This window comes from Plodia interpunctella, chromosome 1, assembly GCF_027563975.2.
Source record: "Plodia interpunctella isolate USDA-ARS_2022_Savannah chromosome 1, ilPloInte3.2, whole genome shotgun sequence".
NCBI lineage: Eukaryota > Metazoa > Arthropoda > Insecta > Lepidoptera > Pyralidae > Plodia > Plodia interpunctella.
The window spans coordinates 6,107,901-6,130,556 of record NC_071294.1 but is presented as its reverse complement, the minus strand read 5'-3'; the positions used below and the strand labels follow the sequence as shown (position 1 = coordinate 6,130,556).

Below are 22,656 nucleotides of genomic sequence, written 5' to 3'. Positions count from 1 at the left end.
CTTGTTTTTTACCCATAAACACCACTGGGTTTTGGTGTCATTGTATATTAGGATTCCGTAGCCAAGTCCGTCCGTCTGTCACAGTCATTGCATTCGGAGACTATGCGTAGGTACTATAAGGTTAAAATTTGTTAGGTAGGTGTATTCAATAAACCGCTACAAAATTGTGCAGTATGGTTTTGAAAAATGTAATTATTAAGGGTAGCACTTTATACATGTAACTGAGGGATGAAAAATAATTTTTAGACATCAGCATTATGGAATTCATTAGATACGATTTTAAAAATGATGTAAAGGTTACTAAAACAATTTTTTGGCCAATATTTTGCGAGGGGGACACTGAAAGTTTGACACTGAAACTGGCCACTTCTAAATAATAGTTTTAAAAAAATAATAAGTTAGGTTTAATGTTTTTAAAATACAATTCTTTCTTTTTTTAAGTGTCATGACTCCATCGTTCGCCAAAACGATGATTTTGCCAAAGTCAAGGTTGAGATAGGGAGTATTACTGCACATTTATCCCGCCAGAGTACATCACTGAATGTTAGGTACACAAAAGCTTTGCCGCATTTTGCTATGTCGATTAAAACCTTTATTTTAGAGTACTTTATTAATAGGGCATATTACGCAAAGCTCAGTGCAGATGGTCAGATATTGTATCCTGATATTTTGATACTTTTAATTTTGAAATTCATTGACTTATAGTTTGATATTCTTAATTTTAATCGAATTTGTATTTGAAATTGCAATGCCTGACAGGGCTTACATTGTACCTAAATTATAATGACTGAGGTGACTAAGTTACTGATTTACCTTACTGTACATTGTAACAAGCATTAAATAATTTGAATTGATGGCGCTACTGGTACAACAAAGGTACACAAACATTGCCAATGGAGGCAAAAAGCGCCAGTTATCAATATTGTTGCGAATTTGCGACAAAAAATACCTTCTACGCAATCGTGGTGAGAGTTTAAAGGAAAAAGGACGGATTTAGTGGTGTTGCGGCCACACTGCAATCCTCGGCGAGAGGCGCGGAGCGCAGGGTATATCGCCCGCAGACTTCGCGCGCAACTCTGACACTTCGCTGGCCGACGAGACTACGCTAACGTCAATTCGTATTTTATTTCATATTGTAAAATTTTCTTTTCGCATTATATGCAAGATAGCACCAGTAACAATATTTCGGCACCCGAATATGCCCTCAGGCTGAGAAAGACAACTTCCCATAATGTCAACTTCGGATAACGACAACTTCCGAAAACGACAACTTTTTAGAATGGTAACTTCCGAAAACGACAACTTCCGAAAACATCAACTATCTGAATTAACAACCGCCCAAATAAGGCTGAGAACTACAACATCCCAAAATATCAACTTCGTACAACGACAACTTTTTAGAATGGCAACTTTCGAAAACGTGAACCACCTAAATTGAAAACCGATAATATTGCAATCTTCCTGAACGACAACACGTATTCCCGTAGTAAGTTGCATGGAATTATTAGGAAAATTGTCATTTTAGGAAGTTATAATTTTAGGAAATTGACGAGTTTAGAATAGACGTTCTCGGAAATTGTCTTTTTAGGAAGTTGACGAGTTTAGAATGGATGTTCTCGGAAATTGTCGATTTCGGAAGTTGTCTTTTTAGGAAGTTGTCTTTTTAGGAAGTTGTCTTTTTAGGAAGTTGTCTTTTTAGGAAGTTGTCTTTTTAGGAAGTTGCCTTTTTAAGAAGTTGTCTTTTTAGGAAGTTGTCGTTGTCACCCAGAGGAAGAATATGCTGCATTGTTAAATATTTTAACAAACGAATGCTTACATAATCAAAGGATTAATAAAGTACTCTAAATTTATTTTAATATAATATATATTTATTTTAATAAACGTTTTAATCGACTTAGCAAAAGGCGGCAAAGCTTTTGTGTAACTGACATACAGTGCTGCACTCAGGCGGGATAAATGCGCAGTAATACTCCCTATTCCATATTGGTAACTGTCATCCATGGAATTAGTAGGGAGTACAAGTACTTACTAATTTCATGCTGTCATCGAAGAGATTTGACAGCAAAATCATAATCGTAATGGCACAATAAACAACCAATGTTTCTAAATTTCTTAAATATTTCCTATGTGCATAGACATAGGCAAATTCCAATATTACCTAATAGTTTTCAGATGTGTTTTCAGATGATATCTTATATCCAAATAAATACAATGATAGTAATGATAAAATAGTATATTACTTTAAATTATATACAAAAATGTTATTGAAAAACTAGTCAATCGTTTTAGAAACAGAGTCTAAGTGCTTCAACTTATGATCATCAAGATTGGGTCTTGCTTCATATGTACAAATTGTGACTCCATGCCTGTGTCCAGGTGTCCACTCACCTTTTAGGCCAATGTAGTAAATAGTCGTATTTTCAGCACCAAAATTACTTGGGAAGTGCATAGTCAAATGAGTTACTGAAGAAAATGTAACAATCCTGAAAATAATCATAAAATTAAATGGTGAGTTGGCTTCTATGGTTGGCTCAAAATGTATATTTGAAAATAAATTAATTAAATTTTTTCTAAAAGTAATACTAATTATTATATTCCATATCCCCAAGATTATTTCCATATACCCAAGTTTATTTTTAAACAAAAGAAAAACATCTTAGTTCTTGTGTTCCTTCTCTTTAAAATAAACAAACACTGTATGCTATGCTACAGTACAACATGACAAAAACTACAAAAAACATTCATTCATTATTTTTCTTTAATGTAAATTAAAAAAATAACTTACTTCGGATTATACTCAAGAAGACCTTGACTATCTTTTTGTAATTCAAAGACTTGATCAGGTTCCATTGACACATCATCAAATGTCATATTTGGTTTATTTTTGAAACTGCAATAGATGATAGATTTTGCTAATAAAAAAACTTTGCAATAAAAACACTATATGATGCTGTGTGTATTTCAAATGTGCTATGGATATTTTAATTCAACTATGCCAATCCCAAGGGTATTCAAGCAGGAAAAACTCAACTCACAGTCTCAGTTTCTTTGGATGTGAATCAGTCTCTTCAGATATTATTCTTATTCCTTTTAGTTTTACATTTCCAGTAAAAGGAATGTTAAATAATAACTCTTCATCAGCATCACTTTTAACAAACTGAAAAAAAACACATCCTCAGACATCCTGGAGGGCACTAGATATAAATATTTGAGAATATTTAAATCTTTGAACCAAGTATGAGAGCTAAGATATTACAAAATCTATGTCCAAATTAATTTACCTCAGACTTATCAAATCTTTTTTCCCATGGTTTAAATACAGTTCTCCCAGATCCTTCAACAGTTTCGTTCAAGCATTGTAAATTTTCCTTATCTATTTTCTCATACAAATTGTATTGAATTCCAACATCATCCGAATGATCATGATCATGGTCATGGTGGTCGTGGCAATGACCATGGGGCATTTTTAATAGAACAACTGTAAGAAAACATAACAACTTCAGTTAATAGAATGTCAGGCCAGAGTGATAGCTAATGACAGTGGAAAAGCCATCATAGCAAAAAGTCCAGTATCTTACACCAAGGGTCTTTGTGAATGAAATGACATGTTTACGATTTTCTAATATTTCTTTTCTTCATATTACAAGCCCTTACTTTTTGACAAATGTCAAATCACATAGGTGTTCCTGAGAAAATTTTTTGTGACAGACATATGAATGATGAACAGAATGAAAGTGGTTGTTTAAGAGTTTTATTTATATTGTACTTAACTATAACTTACATAACTTACTATATATACATATATTATACTTTACCACATAATATAAAACTAATAAAATACCTTTCAAAATCAAACTTAATATGTTAATAAACTTTGTACTAAACTAAAATACTAACAACCTGAATTTATATAAATAAAAGCGTTAACTTATTTGCCACACTCCATATTCTTCGTAGTCTAACTAAAATGAATTGAATGCTCACAGTCGCACGGCGCATGAGTCATGCTTGTTTACGCCAATCTTGGGATATTTTGTACCTCCGTGGTAATTATGTAGGTAGTTTGAATTGTTTAATTAGTTAGACACCTTTATGTTCGTAATATATTATAATTCTGTACTTAACTTGAGAAAATAATAAATGTTCTTTCTAAATGTAAATAAATATTCCTAAAATGTTATTTTGTGAAGGGACCTAGTGTTTATAATACAGGCTCGGCCTAGTTTAAACACTAGTGTGATGGACTCAACCAATAATTATGTGATTACGATTACCTAAATACATTATTACTGTACCTAATTAGACGTAAGTCCAAATATGTATGTTTTTTATGAAATAAATAAATTATTATTATTATTATATAACTATATAATAACATTGAATATTGTTTCAAAAACGAAATTGGTAAATATTTTAATGTGGATTTGATTTTAAAAGGTCACTGGTAAATAATTCATACATATATAACTAGCTGCGCCCCAGGGCTTCGCTCCGGAGGGAATTTTGGGACAAAAAGTAGTATATGTGTTATTCCAGGTAATTTTCTACCCATGTACTAAATTTCATAACAATCGGTCCAGTAGATAATATTAGTTAGGATTCTTACCTGCACAACTAAAGAATGCGAATTATTATGATAGCTATCGTTGGATACCCTGTTTGTGTCTGTTTGCCCAATACGTTTTAACAAAATCTTATGGGTGGAAGAATGATATTTCGCTGGTCATACGTCTGTGGGAATAAATAATACAAATCTCTGTTGAATCAGTTCAACAGAGATTTGTATTAGATTAATTTAATTGTGTACCTAGAGCAAGCAGGTAATTCACTTCACTCACTTCAAAATAAATTCATGATTTTCAATTTCGTTTTTAGTTTTGATAATTATTTGACGTTGACAGTGACTAATTAAATTCTTCGACTCGACGGATGTAGACAAGCAAGAGAAATAGAGTATTACCACATTCATCCCGCCACTGTATGTTAGGTACACAAAAGCTTTGCCGCCTTTTGCTATGTGGATTAAAACGACTATATTAGAGTACTTTATTAATCCTTTCATTATGTAAGTATTCGTGTGTGAAAATATTCAACAGTGTAGCATATTTGGGTGCCGAAATATTGTGAAAAAAGGTTTTCCATAAGATAAAAATTTCGAAAACTATGGGATACGCCTGACGCTGTAAAGTTGTCGAACCAGTAAACGGTCGAAAAAAGCTCGAAACACTTCACACGTGAAGACTTATTAAAATATGGACTACCTACGAGGTAAGATCTTCAGTCGGTCAGTAAAATAGGCCACCTATATCTTTTAAATTTTTTTTCCTACTTTTATTTACAAAGATATAATTTTTTGAAAATTTAATTTATTATCCGGAACTCTGAGACCAGTTTGTTAAACGATGTCAGTGCTTCACTTTCCTTAGTTTCCGGAAAAAAAAATATTTGTATGACTGACATATATCAAACGTCAAACCCAGTCCAGTAGGTACCCACTACCTACCTACCTACCCTACATATTTGATTTTAGAAACCAAAATTGTAAACGTAAACAAAAGGCGAACGATGGAGCATTAACACAAGAAAAATACCATCTACGAAAACAAACAGTAAATAAAAAAAAATCCGCGTTCTTTTTTAACCAACGACACCACGCTTGCATGTTCATTAACCGCCATTAGAACATATTGTTACTATTATCTCATGATGAAGACCAGCGAGGGATTTGTACGCACCGACGCGACAGCCGAAATCTTCCAAAAGTAAATCTTCTGATGCTTCTGGAATATAAGCACAATAATGAAATGTACAACGCTATAGTAATAAGAGAAGCGAAAAAACTCAGTCGCCTCGAGATTCCTACGTTGACTCTCCCATTGGTTACGTAGAAAGAGGGATGGAAACAGCTGCATTATGAAAGCAAAAGTGACTACGGAGCGCAGGATTTGATTCAAGATGTACTCAGTTTCTGTTAGTATAAATGAAGATAAAGAAACTATTGAAAATATAAAACGTGATGACTGTGCTGCATCTGCAGGTGGTTCAAACATGGAATCTGATTTGCTTACTGGTTAATTAAAAGAATAGAAGCCTTCAGTAACATCTGCCTTGTGCTATTGGCAGAAACTGCGACTTAGCGTAGCTAACACATGTGATAAACCATTACCAGCTTCGAGTATTGGCAAAAAACAAAGTTTTGAGAAAATTAACACAGTATATCTATACATAGAGTGTTAGAAGATTGCAAAAGAAGAAAATCTACCCAGTCTGGTGGTTATAAAATGGAAATAGCTACCAAAAATCAAGCAAAGTGTTTTAAAAAATATCATTAAATGTGTTCAAAAATTTGAAATATATATTTGTGTACCTAAATATATACTTTAATTTAACCCTTAAATGTCTACATGTCTGATATGATTATCTAGTAAATTTTATATAATGTAAGTACCTAAATAGTGAAAGTACTACTTTATGAAATGTAGGTTATAATTCAGATCTGTTCAACCTTTGGATATTTCTCAAGAAAAAAGTCATCTCAATTTGCATTTTATATTGCAATCAAATAAGTCTTGAATTATTTGATTGCAATATAAAATTGACTCTGAATTCATATTATCATTTATTCAAAATATTGCCCATACTTCTGCGCACAGCAAAGTATTGTATATTACAAAAGTAATTTTATGCCTAGGTGTTGATTTTTTAATAAATAAAAGTAGCCCATGTTTGAAGTTAAGTTAGCTAAGCTGCTAGACCAGTATTGATAAAATTTACTATTGCTAAATTTTATCAATACTGGTCTAGCAACTTAGCCTTACTTAATAAAGCTAAATGTTCACTTCAGTTGTTTAAATGTAAACAATTTAAAAAAATGTAGGCATACAATGAAGGTAAATGTTACAATATACAGACTGTAAGTTCATCCATCTAGACAAAAATGGTGGGAAGCCTTTGTAGTGTAGGAACACTTAATGACTGACACACTGAATGACATATTACTCATATAATAGTATAGTACTCATATAATAGTAACATAGTAGAAAGTGGGATAGTATGGATATGAAAAAGTTCAACAAAATATTATTTAAAGCTACAACAACTGCATGATTAACACAGTCGATCCAATGTATACATAATGAACTTTTCAATGGAGATTGATATTTCCTAAATGTCCGTTACAAATAGTTATCAACATTTTCTTCAACCTAAAACAAGATAATTCACTTTAAAAAATAAAATAAATTAGTGGATCGATTAGGAGAATGTGTCTATTAAATAGTTCAACTGAAAATAACAATGTTCTATCTCTAAAGAAGAGTGAAATACAATAAATTTTTTTATCCGTTATCCTAATGAAGTGGTTTCCTTACGTTAATATGATCCTCGTAAATATCCACGTGGGCTTTGGCCCATCAGAGCTTGGTGTGTAGCAGACATCAAGCTTTACGATTCACGAAAGGAACCTTAAAGAGCAACTTGTTCGGTGTATTCGTCGAACTATTTTTACATGTTGAAACAAAGCAATATAGATACTTAATCGGTTTCCAAGATGTGTCATTTTGATTTTGATGACGATCTAACAAAAGGAATATAATGAATTTACGAATCAATCAAAACTAGTGCAAAGAGAAGGAGCAGTAAACAATGAGTTTAGGTTATATTTTCATGTCGTGACGTTTTATACTTTTTAGTGGGTGGCGGTGTAAGCAAAGGAAACATGTCTAATGTGGTCGAGCTGTGACGTCACTCATAGTTTTTTAGAATTTATTTTTTTTCTAGAGAAAATCTACAAACGATATTTTTATTTTAACCATTTTTTTTGTCCTATTGTCCATTGTCGTTTTTTGTCTCCATATTATGCAAAGCTCAGCACAGATGGCGCTACTAGTACAACTAAGGTACACAAACATTGCCAATAGAGGCAAAAAGTACCAATTTTCAATATTGTTGCAGATTGACGACCAAAAATAACTTCTGCACAATCGTCGTGCCAGTTTAAAGGAAAATGGAAGGATTTAGTGGATTATCCTGAAAATAATAACACTATTTTAGGTTATGTTCTGCATTATTTGGTCAACATAAACTGGCCAAAATCTTTGGTTAGCAATAAATAAAAGTATGTAGTGGTAATTAAATGAAATTATATTGACTTTTCCAAATTAACAATGAATGTATCAAAAATCACATAGAAGCAATCGGCGGGCATATTTGTATGTCAATGTGTGAAAAAATATTTAAATCAAGAATAAAACAATATCTTTCTGTTTTATCGGTGGCCAGTAAAACATTAATCCTGGACATAAACTGATATAAACTTGATTTTGACTGAAGATCTTACCTGTATGAAGTCCATAATTTAATAAGTCTTCACCTGTGAAGTGGTCCGAGCTTCTTTTCGACCGTTTACTGGCTCGAAAATTTTACAGCGTGAGGCGTCTTCCATAGTTTTCGAAGTTTTTTTTAATTTATGGAAAACGATTTTTCCTAATATTTCGACAACCGAATATGCTACATTGATGTATATTTTCACAAACGAATGCTTACATAATGAAAGGAAAGTACTCTAAAATAAATGTTTTAATCAACATAGCGAAAGGTGGCAAAGCTTTTATGTACCTAACATAGAGTGTTGTACTCTGGCAGAACAAATAAGCAGTAATACTCCCTATTGGCAATGTTTGTTAACCTAGTTGTACCAGTAGCGCCATCTGTGCCAAGCTTTCCGTAATATTCTGTACATATATTCGGATTCCGGATCCGTGAAAATTATTTATACTCTATGGCAAAGATTCTCTAGAATAGAATAGAATCATAGATTAAAATTATTTTATCATTCGATCTCTATCTTGTTTGTGGTGGTCGTTTATCTCGACGTTTACGTCAAAGATTGTCCAATTATTAAAACTGTTTAATTTGTGCTTAGCTGTTGATGTAGTTTTTTTGTGAAGCCTTTGTTAGATTAATACTATCTTGACGTACGAAATATCACTGAACATAGCAGTGTTCACTGAGAGCAGAATAACAATTATTATCATTTCATAGTAATCCTATCCACGATGTCGGTTTCATCTAATTTTGGACTTTCAATAAGTATTAGTGCTATATTCATTACATGTTTTATATTATCAGCTGATATATGTGTTCAAGCAAACGAAAATGATGCTGAAAGTATTACAAAAATTGGACAAGGCGTGGGACACATCATGAATATTTACTATTGGTAGGTGATAAAAATAATAACTCATATCAGTGTCGGTACTTATCTTACATACTATATAGAGCTGATCTATTTGTTCTTACCTTTCAGTTACTCTTGTGGATATAGAAAAGTTTTTGAGGACTATGCTGGAATTATACAACAAAAATATCCGGGCATCTCTGTGATAGGAGCAAATTATGATCCACCAGGTCTTAACATGTACATGTCTAGAATGATTGTAAGTCTTCTTTATTGTGCTATTTTTACTTATCCTAGTTATGTTAAGTCAGTTTGGGAGTAACAAATCCTAGATGGATTTGTTTTATCTGAACTTATGTTGATAATTTAGTGTCATACTGACCATGTAAAGGTCCATAAGTTAAATTAAGAAACAAGGTTAAGTTAAATTTTATATAGAATAGAGCCAAGTTTTTTATGCAATATTCAGTATATTATTCTGCAAGAAGATAAGATAAAGTCAAATTGATTTTGGCAGTTATAACTTACCTATTATTACAAATCCTTGTTATTTTCAATAGCCTACATTTCTTCTGTACAAAGACCTTTAAAAATACTCCTTTCCTTTACCTACAAAATATATTAATCTGATAATTGTTATTACAGGGCCTTGGCAAGATGATTCTTATCATGTGTATATTGAGCGGAGTGAACATATTTGCATGGTTGAACAAACCACAACCTTCATGGTGGACATGGTGCTTGGAAAATAAACTGTATGCATGCATGATGATGTTCTTCTTGGCAAATATGATAGAGGGGCAGCTTGTGTCTTCTGGAGCTTTTGAAATATCACTAAACAATATACCTCTTTGGTCTAAATTGGAAACTGGCAGAATTCCCCAACCACCAGAGTTATTCCAAATAATTGATAATACACTACAATTTTCTAAAGTTGAAATGCCTAATAATAATTTCATACAATAATAAGTTTATTGTATTCAAAGCTGATATAGAGGAAGGGTTGTGGTTTTATTTTGGTGGAAATATTAGAAAAAATTACTGTGTATAATGAGATGGATAGTGTAGTTATTATGCTAGATGTTAAGTAATTACTCTGTTATTTAATGAAATAAAAGGATCATTGGGGTCAGCAAAGTATCATGACCACTTGTCAAAAAAAGTACATATGTAGCTGTAATGTGGCCACTCATCAGTGTTTTTATAGCATTGATGCCACTTCAGTTATTATAGACATTACATAAGTGACTAATCATACAAGTACACAGCTATGTATTTCATTATTGAACAAAATCTTAGCTAATAAACAATGTATCTAAAACTGAACAATACTGATCTACTTCAGGTTTGAAATGCCAACTTTGTGTTATGTGTATTGTGATAAGCTCTTTCAAGGTGTAAGAGTCCCTATAGGCATGGTGGCTTGTGAGGAGTCAATAATTTAGATCAGTTGCTTCATCAGTTGCTCCTACAATCCATTAGTGCTGACCCTTAGATTGTTCTGAGAAAAAAATTTTGAATTTATGTTTCTTATTGTATTATTTTTGTATGTACACTACTGCATTTATTACTTTACCAGTAACATGCATGTTCACAGATTTTGTAGTATATAATTTGTCTAGTCACAGTATATTTCAAAATTCAGACAATAGTGTGGAATTGTAATTAAATTTTTCAAAACCACTTAAATAAAAGTTTAGTATAATTATCAGGCTTTTATTAATATTATAATATTGCAACAAACATTTTATCATTACTTATCTTATTTGGACGGAATGGGTTGCTGAATTCTGAATAGAAACTGCTTTTTAACAAATCCTGAATGATCCAAAATTTGCGAAAAATTTCAGAAGTGATGTCGCGAATTTTGTCTCTTTTTGTACCTTGTGAAAACTCCAATTGGAACCAATCCTCGTTTTTGACATTACCCAGAATAGTGAATCAGACTATTCAATCGCAGAAGGCGGTGCCGGTTGAAGTTACTATACTACATCGCACGGCTCGGATGTCTTGCGCTACAGAGATCACAATGGCGGCAAGACGTAACCGCAATAAGAGCAGATCTCAGTCGAGCGGCGCGCGGCACATGGGACAGGTGTGCCGCAGCACGAGGTCGTGGTGCTGCGCGCTGGCGCTGCACACGCCGCACGTCCACGCCGCGTGCGGCGCGGACAGAGCCCGCCCAGAAACTGCGCACCCCGGGAAAACGCGCCCGCATCCCGCACACATTGTACTCCTGAAAACCGCAAGAATTTACTATATTCGATATCGACCATGTGAATTTAAATTTTGTTAGGATTAATGACTTGAATTTAGGATGGTATAAGTACATCTAGGTATAGTGGGTACTTATAATTTGCGAATAAAAGATGGATTACAATTCTATCGTCGCAAGATTGCTATGATACTATGTTAGTTCGTAATAAACTCACCATTCGGGCATATTAATTTGACAATCTGGACAGTCTATTTTATTTCCCTTAGCATCTTTCGGTCTGCATCTCGTGAATACTTCAATCGCCAAGTTTTCAAAAGTATTTGGCTGCAATCAATTTATATCCATTGAGATTCTATAAGGTACATAATCTACACACACAATTCATTACTAATTAATTTCTCTCTTGACGAGTCCAAATGCTTAGCACTAAACGAAACGATCTTTTTTAATGAACAATATTCGTATTTAATAACAATATACGTATTCGTAGTTATGAAATGTTTCAGGTACTTGTAAAGCTTATAGTTATGTTCAAAGGCTTCTGCTTACTCACATCTAGGGCTTCCAGTTTAATAAATGCTTTTGAACATAATTCGAATGCTCTTGCTTGAATAGCTATTGCTGCAACTGTGCACCACACCTGTAATCAAATAAATATCACACGTTACGTTTTGAGACTGATTGGAACAAAAAACTTATTTACAGTATGAGAAAACAGACCAAAAATTCAAAATAGACCAAACGGGAAAATGGTTCCAGCGACAGATAAGGTGATTAGGCACTGTCAATAATTATTCTCCTCTTTTAGAGTGTGTTATAGCTAACACTGGTGTTACATTTTAGATACTTACATAACATTAATGTTAGATGCCTTTTGTCGCCTAAGGCATGTGACATTAATTTTAAAACAACTACCTACCGACATCTAGTCTATTATCGAACGGCAACTCATGTGAGAGGGCGAAGTGCGGGTTTGCATTTCACTTCTCATTAACGAATAGATTCGAAGTGAGACGCAGCGAACCAATCACATTGGTGTGGTTGTCGTTGCGTCACAATGGTACAGTGTGATTGGTTAGCTGTGTCACACTGCGATTCGACTCGATGGTGAGATGTAAATAGCAAACTCGCACTACGCACACAGTCAACCAGTGTGCAAGCTTCCTTACGATGTTTTCGTTTCGCTGTTGGATGGGAAATTTTGGAATAAAAAGTACTATGTGGTCCAGTTGTGTATCCAGGTTATTTTCTACCCGTGAACCAAATTTCATAACAATCCGTCCAGTTGATTTTACATGAAAGAGTAACAAACATACATACATATACACACACATCCTAACAATATTTCTATTCGCATTTATAATATTAGTAGGATAATATTGCACCCGTGCGCAGCCAGGGCGGGCTAGTAAATAATAACAAAACTGTGGTCGTGAACCTGTATATGTTGTGCGGGATGGAGTTCAGCGGCGCAGTGAGTGAGGCGCGCGGCGAAACGCAGCGCGACGTCGGAGCGCGCGGGCGACGCGGCGCGGCGCGCGGCCGCCGCCAGCCAGTGCTGCGCGCCCGCCAGCCGGTAGCTGCGGACTGCTTCGCGGCTTTTCGCTCCATCTGAGTGTGTGATAAAACTTTGCAATTACATCTCACCATCGAATCTATTTACAATGAGACGCAGCTACCACTCACAGTATCGCCAGTGAACAGCAAGGACAACCACACCGCAATGTGATTCAGTCGCTGCGCCTAACTTCGAATTGACTCGATAGGTGAGAAGAGAAATGGTGACAGCTGAAAATCAGTTGCTGCGTTGCTCCTTCTGAGCAACATGTGCTGAGCTGTAGCCTAGTTGTGTTTCTGTGGTACACATATGTACTCGTATGTACTTTTAGATATAAGTTAGTTTTATAGTCTGTTCTATGTTGTATCTAATGTGTGTATGTAACAGTTGAACAAATAAATTTGCCCTCTGTTGACGTTGCAACCATAGTCGAAATGGGATGGATGAGACACTCGAAACTGTTTAAAGACAAATTAGATGAATTACAGTATTATTAGAATTACAGTATACTAGCGGGCCGGCTCGGATAATCGTTACGTATTATAAAACAAAGGATTTTCATGCGCTTTCTACCAATAGATAGTGTGATACGTGAGAAAGGTTATATTTTTATCCGAGCGAAGCCGGGACGAGTCACTAGTACATATCTATTGGAGAAAACTGTACAAAAATCTGTCCGGTATTTTTTAGTTCATCGCGTTAGTACAGACAGACGCGACAGGGGTACTTATTTTTATAAGATTTTATTGAGTTTTATTTGGTCATATTATGTGCTACAGTTAACGTGGTTGAAGAGTTAAAAGCATAACAGACAATAATAAGTTCTTACCAACTGAATTCTGGCTGTACAAATGGCCCGCCAGAATATACAATTTCTTTATTCGAACTGGAGATGCTTTAGAAGCTGCTTCGGAGTTCGCTAACTGGAAATAATATTAGTTAACACGGATGTCCAAATTAAGGAAAGCCAATAGGAACATTGAAGGTGGATTATATATAGTTGCTCATATTTTCTTATATATCACCAAAGGATAGATTCCTTTTAGGTATAAACGCTTAAGCGTCGTGCGCCATTACTATTCTGTAATTCTATTTTTCGGATGCATATCTACGTATCAAACCCTTAAATATATAGAGAACCCACACTCCTCTACGACCCAACGACTATATATATATATATATATATATATATATATATATATATATATATATATATATATATATATATATATATATATATATATAGAAATATTGTTAACTGGAGATGCTTTAGAAGCTGCTTCGGAGTTCGCTAACTGGAAATAATATTAGTTAACACGGATGTCCAAATTAAGGAAAGCCAATAGGAACATTGAAGGTGGATTATATATAGTTGCTCATATTTTCTTATATATCACCAAAGGATAGATTCCTTTTAGGTATAAACGCTTAAGCGTCGTGCGCCATTACTATTCTGTAATTCTATTTTTCGGATGCATATCTACGTATCAAACCCTTAAATATATAGAGAACCCACACTCCTCTACGACCCAACGACTATATATATATATATATATATATATATATATATATATATATATATATATATATATATATATATATATATATATATATATGTATATATCCACTGGTAAATGAATGGAAACATTATTTAAAAAACGATTACAAAGGCAACTTTACCTGAAGCGTCATCGCCGCGGCCTGCAACATCCTGCCAGACTCTTTTAGCTGTATAATTCCTGGAATTGATGGCGTTTCAGTAATGTTGTCACTAACATCTCCTAAATTGTGTTTTACTCCATCCTGTGGACAACATTTGTTAGTTATTTATTGTAAAATAATAATGAGATGCAACATTTCTGGCATCGGGCAGTACCCAACTGCCCCTATCCGGAATAGTGCTCTTACGCACTAAGCTATCGAGACCGCGCCAGTTCTGCCGAATTAATTGATCTCTTGACGTCTTACGCCGACGTACAGTATTTTCATTACCCTATTATTTTTTCATCGCTTTGATAATAGGTTCAGTTGTAACATACCTTAGTCGGTTTGGATGATCCTGTATACAGTTTTGACAACGATTCGTTGTCTTCAAGCGCCATATAACACTTTTTCAGCCCCTCGATGTTATTTGACAATGAATAATATTCCACAGCTCCTGACCTACACATGGAAGTTCGTTTATTAACGCATCTTATCATAAGATAGATGCAAATTAAATATATGTCTTGTGTGATGTACGTGTAATGTTAAATGTAATAATGTATGTGTATAAGGTAGATTTTCTCAATTTAAAATTTCAGCAACCACTACTTGGAACCAGTGCCCAGGCGGCAGAAAGCGATAGTGCTACAAAAGTACATGCCAGTTCTGTCTGTCGATGTAGTAGTCCCCGATGTTGCTGTATATTTGCTTGACCTGCGCGTCCGTGGTGCTGGCCGACATCTTCAGCAGCTCCACTACTCGGAACCAGTGACCCAGGCGCTTGCGCAGTGCTATTGCTAAATCCCTGAAAGTATATTTATGTTTATGATATATTGTCCTGGCTTCGCTCGGGTAAAACCATAATAAAGTATACAACCAAACCTCCCTTAGGAATCACACTATCTATCGGTGAATAAATTATATGGGTGCGAATTTCCAAGATCGCTACGCTATGAGAACAACCATGACAATTCATTTCATATACATATACACACATATGCGAGTTATAATTAGTAGGATGTTACCGATGACGATATTCTTGATTCAACATTTTCTATATGTTTATGAAATCTTTTGTACGGGGTGTCCACAGTTCACAGAATCACTCTTCATCGAAAGCACGTTTCGCCGAAAAAATTGTTTTATATCTCAAGTTTTTTAAACTATAACATTATGTTCTTACCTAACATAATTATGTCAAGAGCTGAATTTACCTAATATTTTAATTGAAACTCATGTAGATTTTGAGAAACCAAAAAAAAAAATATATTATATACGAAACATGCTTTCGATGACGCGGTGATAAAGTTCAGGGCTTGTTTACTTTGTCGTTGGTTGTTACTCAAATGAGAGCTAATGATTTGCCAATGTATATTGCATTGTATGTATTTCTCAATGTCTATTGATTGATTGAAATAAGCTATTTTAAAAAAGCCTGAAATAAGTACCGTCTATCTTCATTGTGATATATCTTTTCAGCGCCGTCGAAATCTTTGAAATAAGCTAAGATTTCCGCTTTTTTCAGTGCGTTTGAGTGCAACGCGTTCAGCCTCGCCACAAATCTGATGCCGGCGTAATCGTTGCGACGCACGAACGCGGCCTCGGCTGTCTCCAATGCGGATTCCGTCTCAAATTTCTTAAGCGCCGCTTCCGCTAGTAATAACCTACAAACATCCTGCACTTAATACTATAATATTTTTTATAATAATAGGAATCTTAACGATTTATATAAATTACCATAACTGTGGATGCGGGTTATCCTTTATGAAGTTTTCAGCCTCCTTCAAGCCAACCTTTTCGATGAGTTGACGCGTATCCCTTAAGGATTTCACCTCGACACGCGCAATATGTTGCGGCGTACATTTATCCGTAATATTGTCTAATAAAGCAGTGGTAATCTCCAACTCCTGAAATAAGTACAAATGTATAAAGATAATTTTAAAAGTTCTTGTAACATACCTCAGTTGGGGCAGTCGGAATTATTTTTACATCTCTCATATTCGGTAAGTATGTCCTTATTACCCCCAAATGGGGCTTGTGAGTGACCAATAAGAGCTCTAGGGTAATAATGTAGCTAGAAAAGCCCTAGGGCGGTAAGTACTTAAAAAAACACTTCACTCTTTCAAACAGTTCGCGTACATCTAACCATCGTACTGGCAATAGACATCATGCATTCAGCCCAATGACCAAAGAGGTCACTTCGATATTCAGGCTTGTCTTCGTATAAGTAAGTAAAATAGTTATCAATTTTAAATATCGAACGGCGAAACTCAATATCATTCTTGAAAAAAAAAAGTTTTACTTGGTTATTTTTAATGAAAAAAGGCGCGAATAGAAAACTTTTACTTTAATTAATATTGTTTGTTTTTGGGATTTTTTGTAATTACGTGATAATTAGAAAAAACAATTCTTGTAATGCCGGTTTTTTTTCTACTTACCTCACAATCGAAATGTAAAGCCTCGAACTATAGGCGCCCTCGCTGCGCTCATGCGCCTAAATATCTCGGGCTGCAATTGATGCCTTACAGCCCTTGACTACTAATCTACTATTATACTTCGGAGATAATAATGGACATTACGAATTGTCAAAACAGTACCCCAACTAAAAAGACAACACCGCCTCTTATCTGACTGAAAGGTGACTATCTCCGTGACACACAGCAGCTGCGGCTGTCTACACTCATGTTGTTGTGCACCACTGACCTTGAATCTACACATGTATCCCTGCATAGTGAGCGGCTCCTCGGGCTCCGAGTCTCGCAGCACATAGAGGCGCGCTTTCTCCGCGACACACAGCAGCTGCGGATTGTCGGCCGCCCACAAAGCGCTCCACACGTCCTTGCGGACCGCTTGACCTATGCTCACGTTGTTGGCCATGTCTGTGTCTAACAAGTACAGTGACCCGGACTGGTCGATAACGTAGAATTTGCTGAAATGTATATGAGGATCAAGAGATGAACTAATTCTAGAAGAGATCGACGACGATCCACGAGTAAAAGAATTGGAAAAATGTCCAGTCGTTAAAGGAGAATATTTCTCAACCTTGTGAGATAAAAACATAGAAAATTACAGATAATATACATAATGTTGTAAATTCAAAAATACATGTTTACTTACTTAGAATTTGAATTCAGCCCCATCTTATACGGCTTAGAATTCATATTGATAGAAGTGACCTTTTTGAAATTGACCAAGGAAAACAGCAAAATAAGTCCAGATTCGCGCCCCAATACTAAATGCGTGTCCGAGCACGTAATACAGCAAATTGTGTCTTCTTGATATCCTATATCCGACGATATCAGCGAGCCATCAGCGTGGTATAGCTGCTCTGTACTCTCTGGAAATTGAACAATAAAATCGCATGTGTAAAAAATTATTTATTACGCACTTTGTTCCATTGTATCCAATTACCTAAGATCTAAGATAGACATTGATGAAAATAGGTCTATACTCAAGAGTCAAAGGGTTTAGGAAATTATCAAATAATATTTAAGCTAAAAATTTTATTATTAAGACTGAAATTTACTACTATTACACTCTTTATTATGCTGTGCTTTTTGGTTTATTTATTGATACACTTACTTGGTCGTGAAGGTGTGGAAAACTTCCAAATGAGAAAAGATTCTTTAGAAGCAGCGACCACAATAGCTTTGCGGTTGATTCCTACGTACATCACGGGTATGGACACTGCTTTAGCTACAATGATAACAATGTTTATTGTAAATGTTAAAAAAACCGCATCGAGATACCCCGAGAAACCTGTTTTCTCTGACCAAACATAAACAAACTTCAAGTTGTGCATTATTTATTGCTTGCTTCTGAACCGAGAGGTCCCAGGTTCGATCCCCGGTCGGGTCATGATGGAAAATTATATTTTTTGATTGGCCCACGTCTTGGATGTTTTTCTATATATGTGTATATGTATGTCTATATATGTGAGTATCGTTGAGTTAGTATCCCATAACACAAGTCTCTAACTTACTTTGGGGCTACCTCAATCTGTGTGATTTATCCTAATATATTTATTTAATTAATCATTATTGATTAAATAAATAATACCTAATACCTACATACTTTGCTTCTGATATCACTACCGTCATACACTTACTACACCACGGAAAAATAAGAGTTTATTATTCCGAGAACTACACAATAACAGTTTACACTGTTCAACATTGCATTGTATGTATGTATTATATAAATAATTCTTAAGTTTTATTAATGAAATAAAGCTTTTTTGTTATTTTAATAATACTCGCCATCGCATTGGATTCCTTGCTCATTTGATATAATAAGTGTATTTAATGTTGCTATAACGCAGTATTCGCCTACACCGCACATATCCACAACATTAGGTATGTGGTTGACCCAGAACTAGAAAAAAATAATAATTATGTATAAAATTAAAAACTACTTGAATAATTAATCATACTTAATTCTATTATTTGTATTGCTATTTTTAATTTACCTGGTGGGTAACAGTGTCCCAGAAGGTCACAGTTTCAGTGCCAGATACAAAAGCAAGGGTGTTTCCATAAAAGGCATATCTGTGGTCGGGTTTAACGTTTGCAAAATATATGAAGGAATCTATGGCGATAGCTAAACGTAGTGATCTCTTCTCCCAAGACAAGGCTCGCAGAGAGCCTCCAGGTACTCGTAAAGTACGTACATGCTGTAATAAGAATGTACATTGTAAGCATAAAGGGAAGTTCATATTACAATAATAGTACACCAATTAGGCAAAGCATCTTTATTTGAGACCTACCTAATTCTATAAATGAAATTGTATATTTCAAAAAAGTATACCTACCTATATAGATCTCTCAAAGCAAATGTCATGTTCCGGTAAAGGAAATTATGGACGGTTATTCTGAATAGTATTAAAAAAAAATATGCGTAACTCTTTCGGCCATAAGGTACCTTTATCCGACGAATGACACAAATAGACATAAACTTAGTTGTGGCTCCAGTAAGCACATGACTAAAAATAGTAGGTATAGTTCTAATAAAATCAGATAAGTACCTCTCCATACGCATTGACAAATTGCACAACATTGGTTTGATCTGCAGTGCAACCGGCCGCAGCCAGAATTGTACCATTATGGTTCCAACGACAGTCGACAGCCACAATGTTGGTCTCAACCACCACACTATCTGTATAAAAAATATTTTTTTAGTGTATGGTAATTATTAAAAATTAGTTTTGACTCAAATGTTCACCTGCTTTTTTAAGATAGAAGTTACACAAGTGCTTTTTAATATTTTTAACTTATACTACTAATATATACATACATATACATGCGAAAGTAAATTTGTTTGTAACCTCTACACACTTTATCACCAATCCAATCAACCAATCTTCTTGAAATTTTGCATACATGTAAGTAGTTGAAGAATGAAGTACAGAGAAAGACATAGGGTACCTAAATGTTCCTGTGCGAAATTCGCGCGGGCGAAACTACGGGAAAAGCTAGTATACCTATAATATGTAAGCATGGTTGGTTGAGTAGTTAAATCATGAAAGAGTAACAAGCAAACTCACTTCTAAAATAATATCTGAGATAACACTATATTTAACCTTACCTTCCTCTATACAGTTTTTCATCAAAATTATAGACCCATTTTTACAGCATATTGCTAATACAGGCCTGTTGGGTGGAGCAGTGCCGGCATACCAGTCCATTGATATAATTTCCATAGATCCTGTTACACCATTGACAACAACAGGCATCTAAAATTTTATAAGAAATTTTAATATATTCTTCATATTAATTATCGGCATAAAGTCTGTGAATGCCAAGAACACTCTAACTGCTACTTTCTCTAATCTACTTTTAAGTAAAACAGAGCTATGTTAGTTAGGACTTACTTATTATTTCATTATCATTCTAAACATTAATTACAAGAAAACTTGATTTCGATTCAAACTACTTGTAATGAATCAAACAACAAATGCAAAATCTTGACATCAAGTTGTAGACAAGAGTAGACTTACAGTAAAATTTCCTTGATCATCATACAAATGAAGTTCTCCATTAGTGAGAGCAAACAGTAGTAATGAATTATCTGGTGACCACTGGACTGCTGCTAAGCCAGGCCCTTTGATATCCTTGCCCCAAACACGAGACCCATCCACAGAGCCGACAATGACAGCACCTTCATTAAATTGGAAAAAACTTGTAAACTTGCATGACAAATACAGCATCAGTGATATTAAAGAAAAAAAAAATTATAAGGTATCTTAAGGCCATTAAAATGAGCAGAGGTAAGGACCACTGCTATAATAAATAAATAATTAAAAATGACCTCTGATTTAGATTCCCATTGAGATTAATTTTCAATTAACTATAAATTACTGTTTGCATAGAAGTAAAATTTTATAAACAACAAGATTAAGATATGAGAATCAGAGAGCAGTCACCATCTTCATATGCAATACATATTTTTTGTCCATCAGAACCCCATGCCATGCTTGTTACAGTTGATTTGTTTCTGTTATTTATCATCTCTTCATACCAAGATCCCTAAAAAAATAGAAGGTAAAGTGAACAATAATCATTAACTTACACAATATTGAAATCAATTTTATGTACACTAAAGTTGTAGTAAGGAAAGTAGTAGTTAATAAGAAAATACAGAAATAATACCTTGTACAGCATCCATACAATTATAACACCATGTTCATCACTTGTGGTCAATTTCTGAAAAACTTCATTCCAAATGGCTACACAGAGCTGCCCAGTGTGACCTTCCAGACTAAGATTCATTGACAAATTTCCACCGCCACCTTAAAGTGATAAAAAGTAATGGATTAATAATAAAAATAATAGATAAAATAAAATGAAAATATTTTCACATCATTTTAGATAGGATTAAAAAAAAAGATTCAAAAGCATACCAGATTCTAACTTTAAAACTTTTAGCATCCCATCTTCACCACCCACTGCTATGTATCCAGAAGAATGGTTCCATGCTAGGCATGACACATTTGACTGCTTAGGTATAGCTATCTGAAAACGAAAACATATACAATAAAAGAACTGTTAAAACATTGTACTAATTCATTAGATATCAGTTACCATCACATTACAAGGGTTTTTAAGAAGTTTTATAAAACCTGTTTTAGATTTCTCTTTGTTAAACGTTAGGAAAAAACAAATTCTAAAGTTTATACGACGTTGCAAGTTGCAGATGTCGATATTATGTTAGCCATAGTTTAGACACAATTGCAACCACGATGTAAAAAAAAAGCGTGCAAAGATGAACGGTAAGTATATAAGGCAGAGGTAGAGGAATAATAAATCAGCACAGGCACCTTTTTACTCATATAAATAAACATGTTGAAGGCACCACTATAGTAATATTCACATAAATGAATGAACCCGGCAGCGGCAGCTACTTTACTCCTTATTACTAAGAAAAGAATATCAATCTTCACTTAAACTATGCATTTTTCAACTTTTCAGTGTGGTGAATTTAACGATCTTAGGATATTTATCCGTCAAATAAGAAAAAGGATGAAAATTAAAATGTAATTTCATAATCTTATTTATTTTGTTTTGTTTTGCATTTCTTCAAAATTCGTTACTATGACAACAAACTTTAACATGACAACTTGACAATGACATACATACATAAGACAGCCATGGAATTAGTAGCGAAGTATCATGAATTTAATAAGTACTTCTGTACGGAGTTCCTACTAATGGGGCATATTACGTAAAGCTCAGATGGCGCTACTGATACAACTAAGATTATACCAGTAGCGCCATCTGAGTTAACACAAACATTGCCAATGAAGGCAAAAAGCGCCAATTTTAAATATTGTTGCCGATTTACGACGAAAAATACCTTCTACGCAAACGTGGTGCGAGTTTAAAAGAAAAAGGAAGGATTGGATTAGTTTAAGTGGATTTTCAGGAGAAAATAATAACACTATTTTTGGTCATGTTCTGCATTATTTGGTCAACTGTGGTCATAAACTGATATAAACTCAAT

General features: G+C 34.4%; 3 protein-coding genes across 5 annotated transcripts; 1 reads left to right on the top strand and 2 right to left on the bottom strand.

Moving 5' to 3' along the window:
• Positions 1 to 2,218: 2,218 nt before the first annotated feature.
• Positions 2,219 to 7,675, bottom strand: LOC128671272 (uncharacterized protein). 3 transcript variants are annotated; one of them, XM_053747620.1, is made up of 7 exons: positions 7,371 to 7,675; positions 4,808 to 7,205; positions 4,607 to 4,731; positions 3,282 to 3,478; positions 3,036 to 3,157; positions 2,786 to 2,890; positions 2,219 to 2,483 (listed from the first exon to the last, which is right to left on the bottom strand). In XM_053747620.1, exons 4-7 carry the CDS (start codon positions 3,462 to 3,464, stop codon positions 2,273 to 2,275), a joined length of 621 nt encoding a protein of 206 aa, XP_053603595.1. In that variant the 5' UTR covers positions 3,465 to 3,478; positions 4,607 to 4,731; positions 4,808 to 7,205; positions 7,371 to 7,675; the 3' UTR covers positions 2,219 to 2,272. The 3 variants fall into 3 exon arrangements, with proteins under 3 accessions (XP_053603595.1, XP_053603602.1, XP_053603608.1); XM_053747627.1 differs by having other exon boundaries at positions 4,839 to 7,205; XM_053747633.1 differs by lacking the exon at positions 4,607 to 4,731.
• A 1,165-nt stretch (positions 7,676 to 8,840) lies between these two features.
• SelT (Selenoprotein T) lies at positions 8,841 to 10,884 on the top strand. The gene is made up of 3 exons (XM_053746116.2): positions 8,841 to 9,220; positions 9,308 to 9,437; positions 9,824 to 10,884. Exons 1-3 carry the CDS (start codon positions 9,057 to 9,059, stop codon positions 10,142 to 10,144), a joined length of 615 nt encoding a protein of 204 aa, XP_053602091.1. The 5' UTR covers positions 8,841 to 9,056; the 3' UTR covers positions 10,145 to 10,884.
• Positions 10,885 to 10,891: 7 nt separating this feature from the next.
• Oseg4 (Outer segment 4) lies at positions 10,892 to 22,259 on the bottom strand. Its single transcript, XM_053746108.1, has 22 exons — positions 21,974 to 22,259; positions 21,557 to 21,668; positions 21,306 to 21,445; positions 21,080 to 21,182; positions 20,654 to 20,814; positions 20,242 to 20,389; positions 19,682 to 19,812; positions 19,127 to 19,330; positions 18,918 to 19,032; positions 18,241 to 18,354; positions 17,776 to 17,995; positions 17,362 to 17,587; positions 16,396 to 16,565; positions 16,107 to 16,322; positions 15,320 to 15,463; positions 14,994 to 15,117; positions 14,635 to 14,757; positions 13,784 to 13,877; positions 12,835 to 13,007; positions 11,950 to 12,036; positions 11,611 to 11,720; positions 10,892 to 11,414 (listed from the first exon to the last, which is right to left on the bottom strand). The coding sequence occupies exons 1-22, from the start codon at positions 21,995 to 21,997 to the stop codon at positions 11,243 to 11,245; spliced, it is 3,111 nt and encodes a 1,036-aa protein (XP_053602083.1). The 5' UTR covers positions 21,998 to 22,259; the 3' UTR covers positions 10,892 to 11,242.
• Between the last annotated feature and the right edge of the window lie 397 nt (positions 22,260 to 22,656).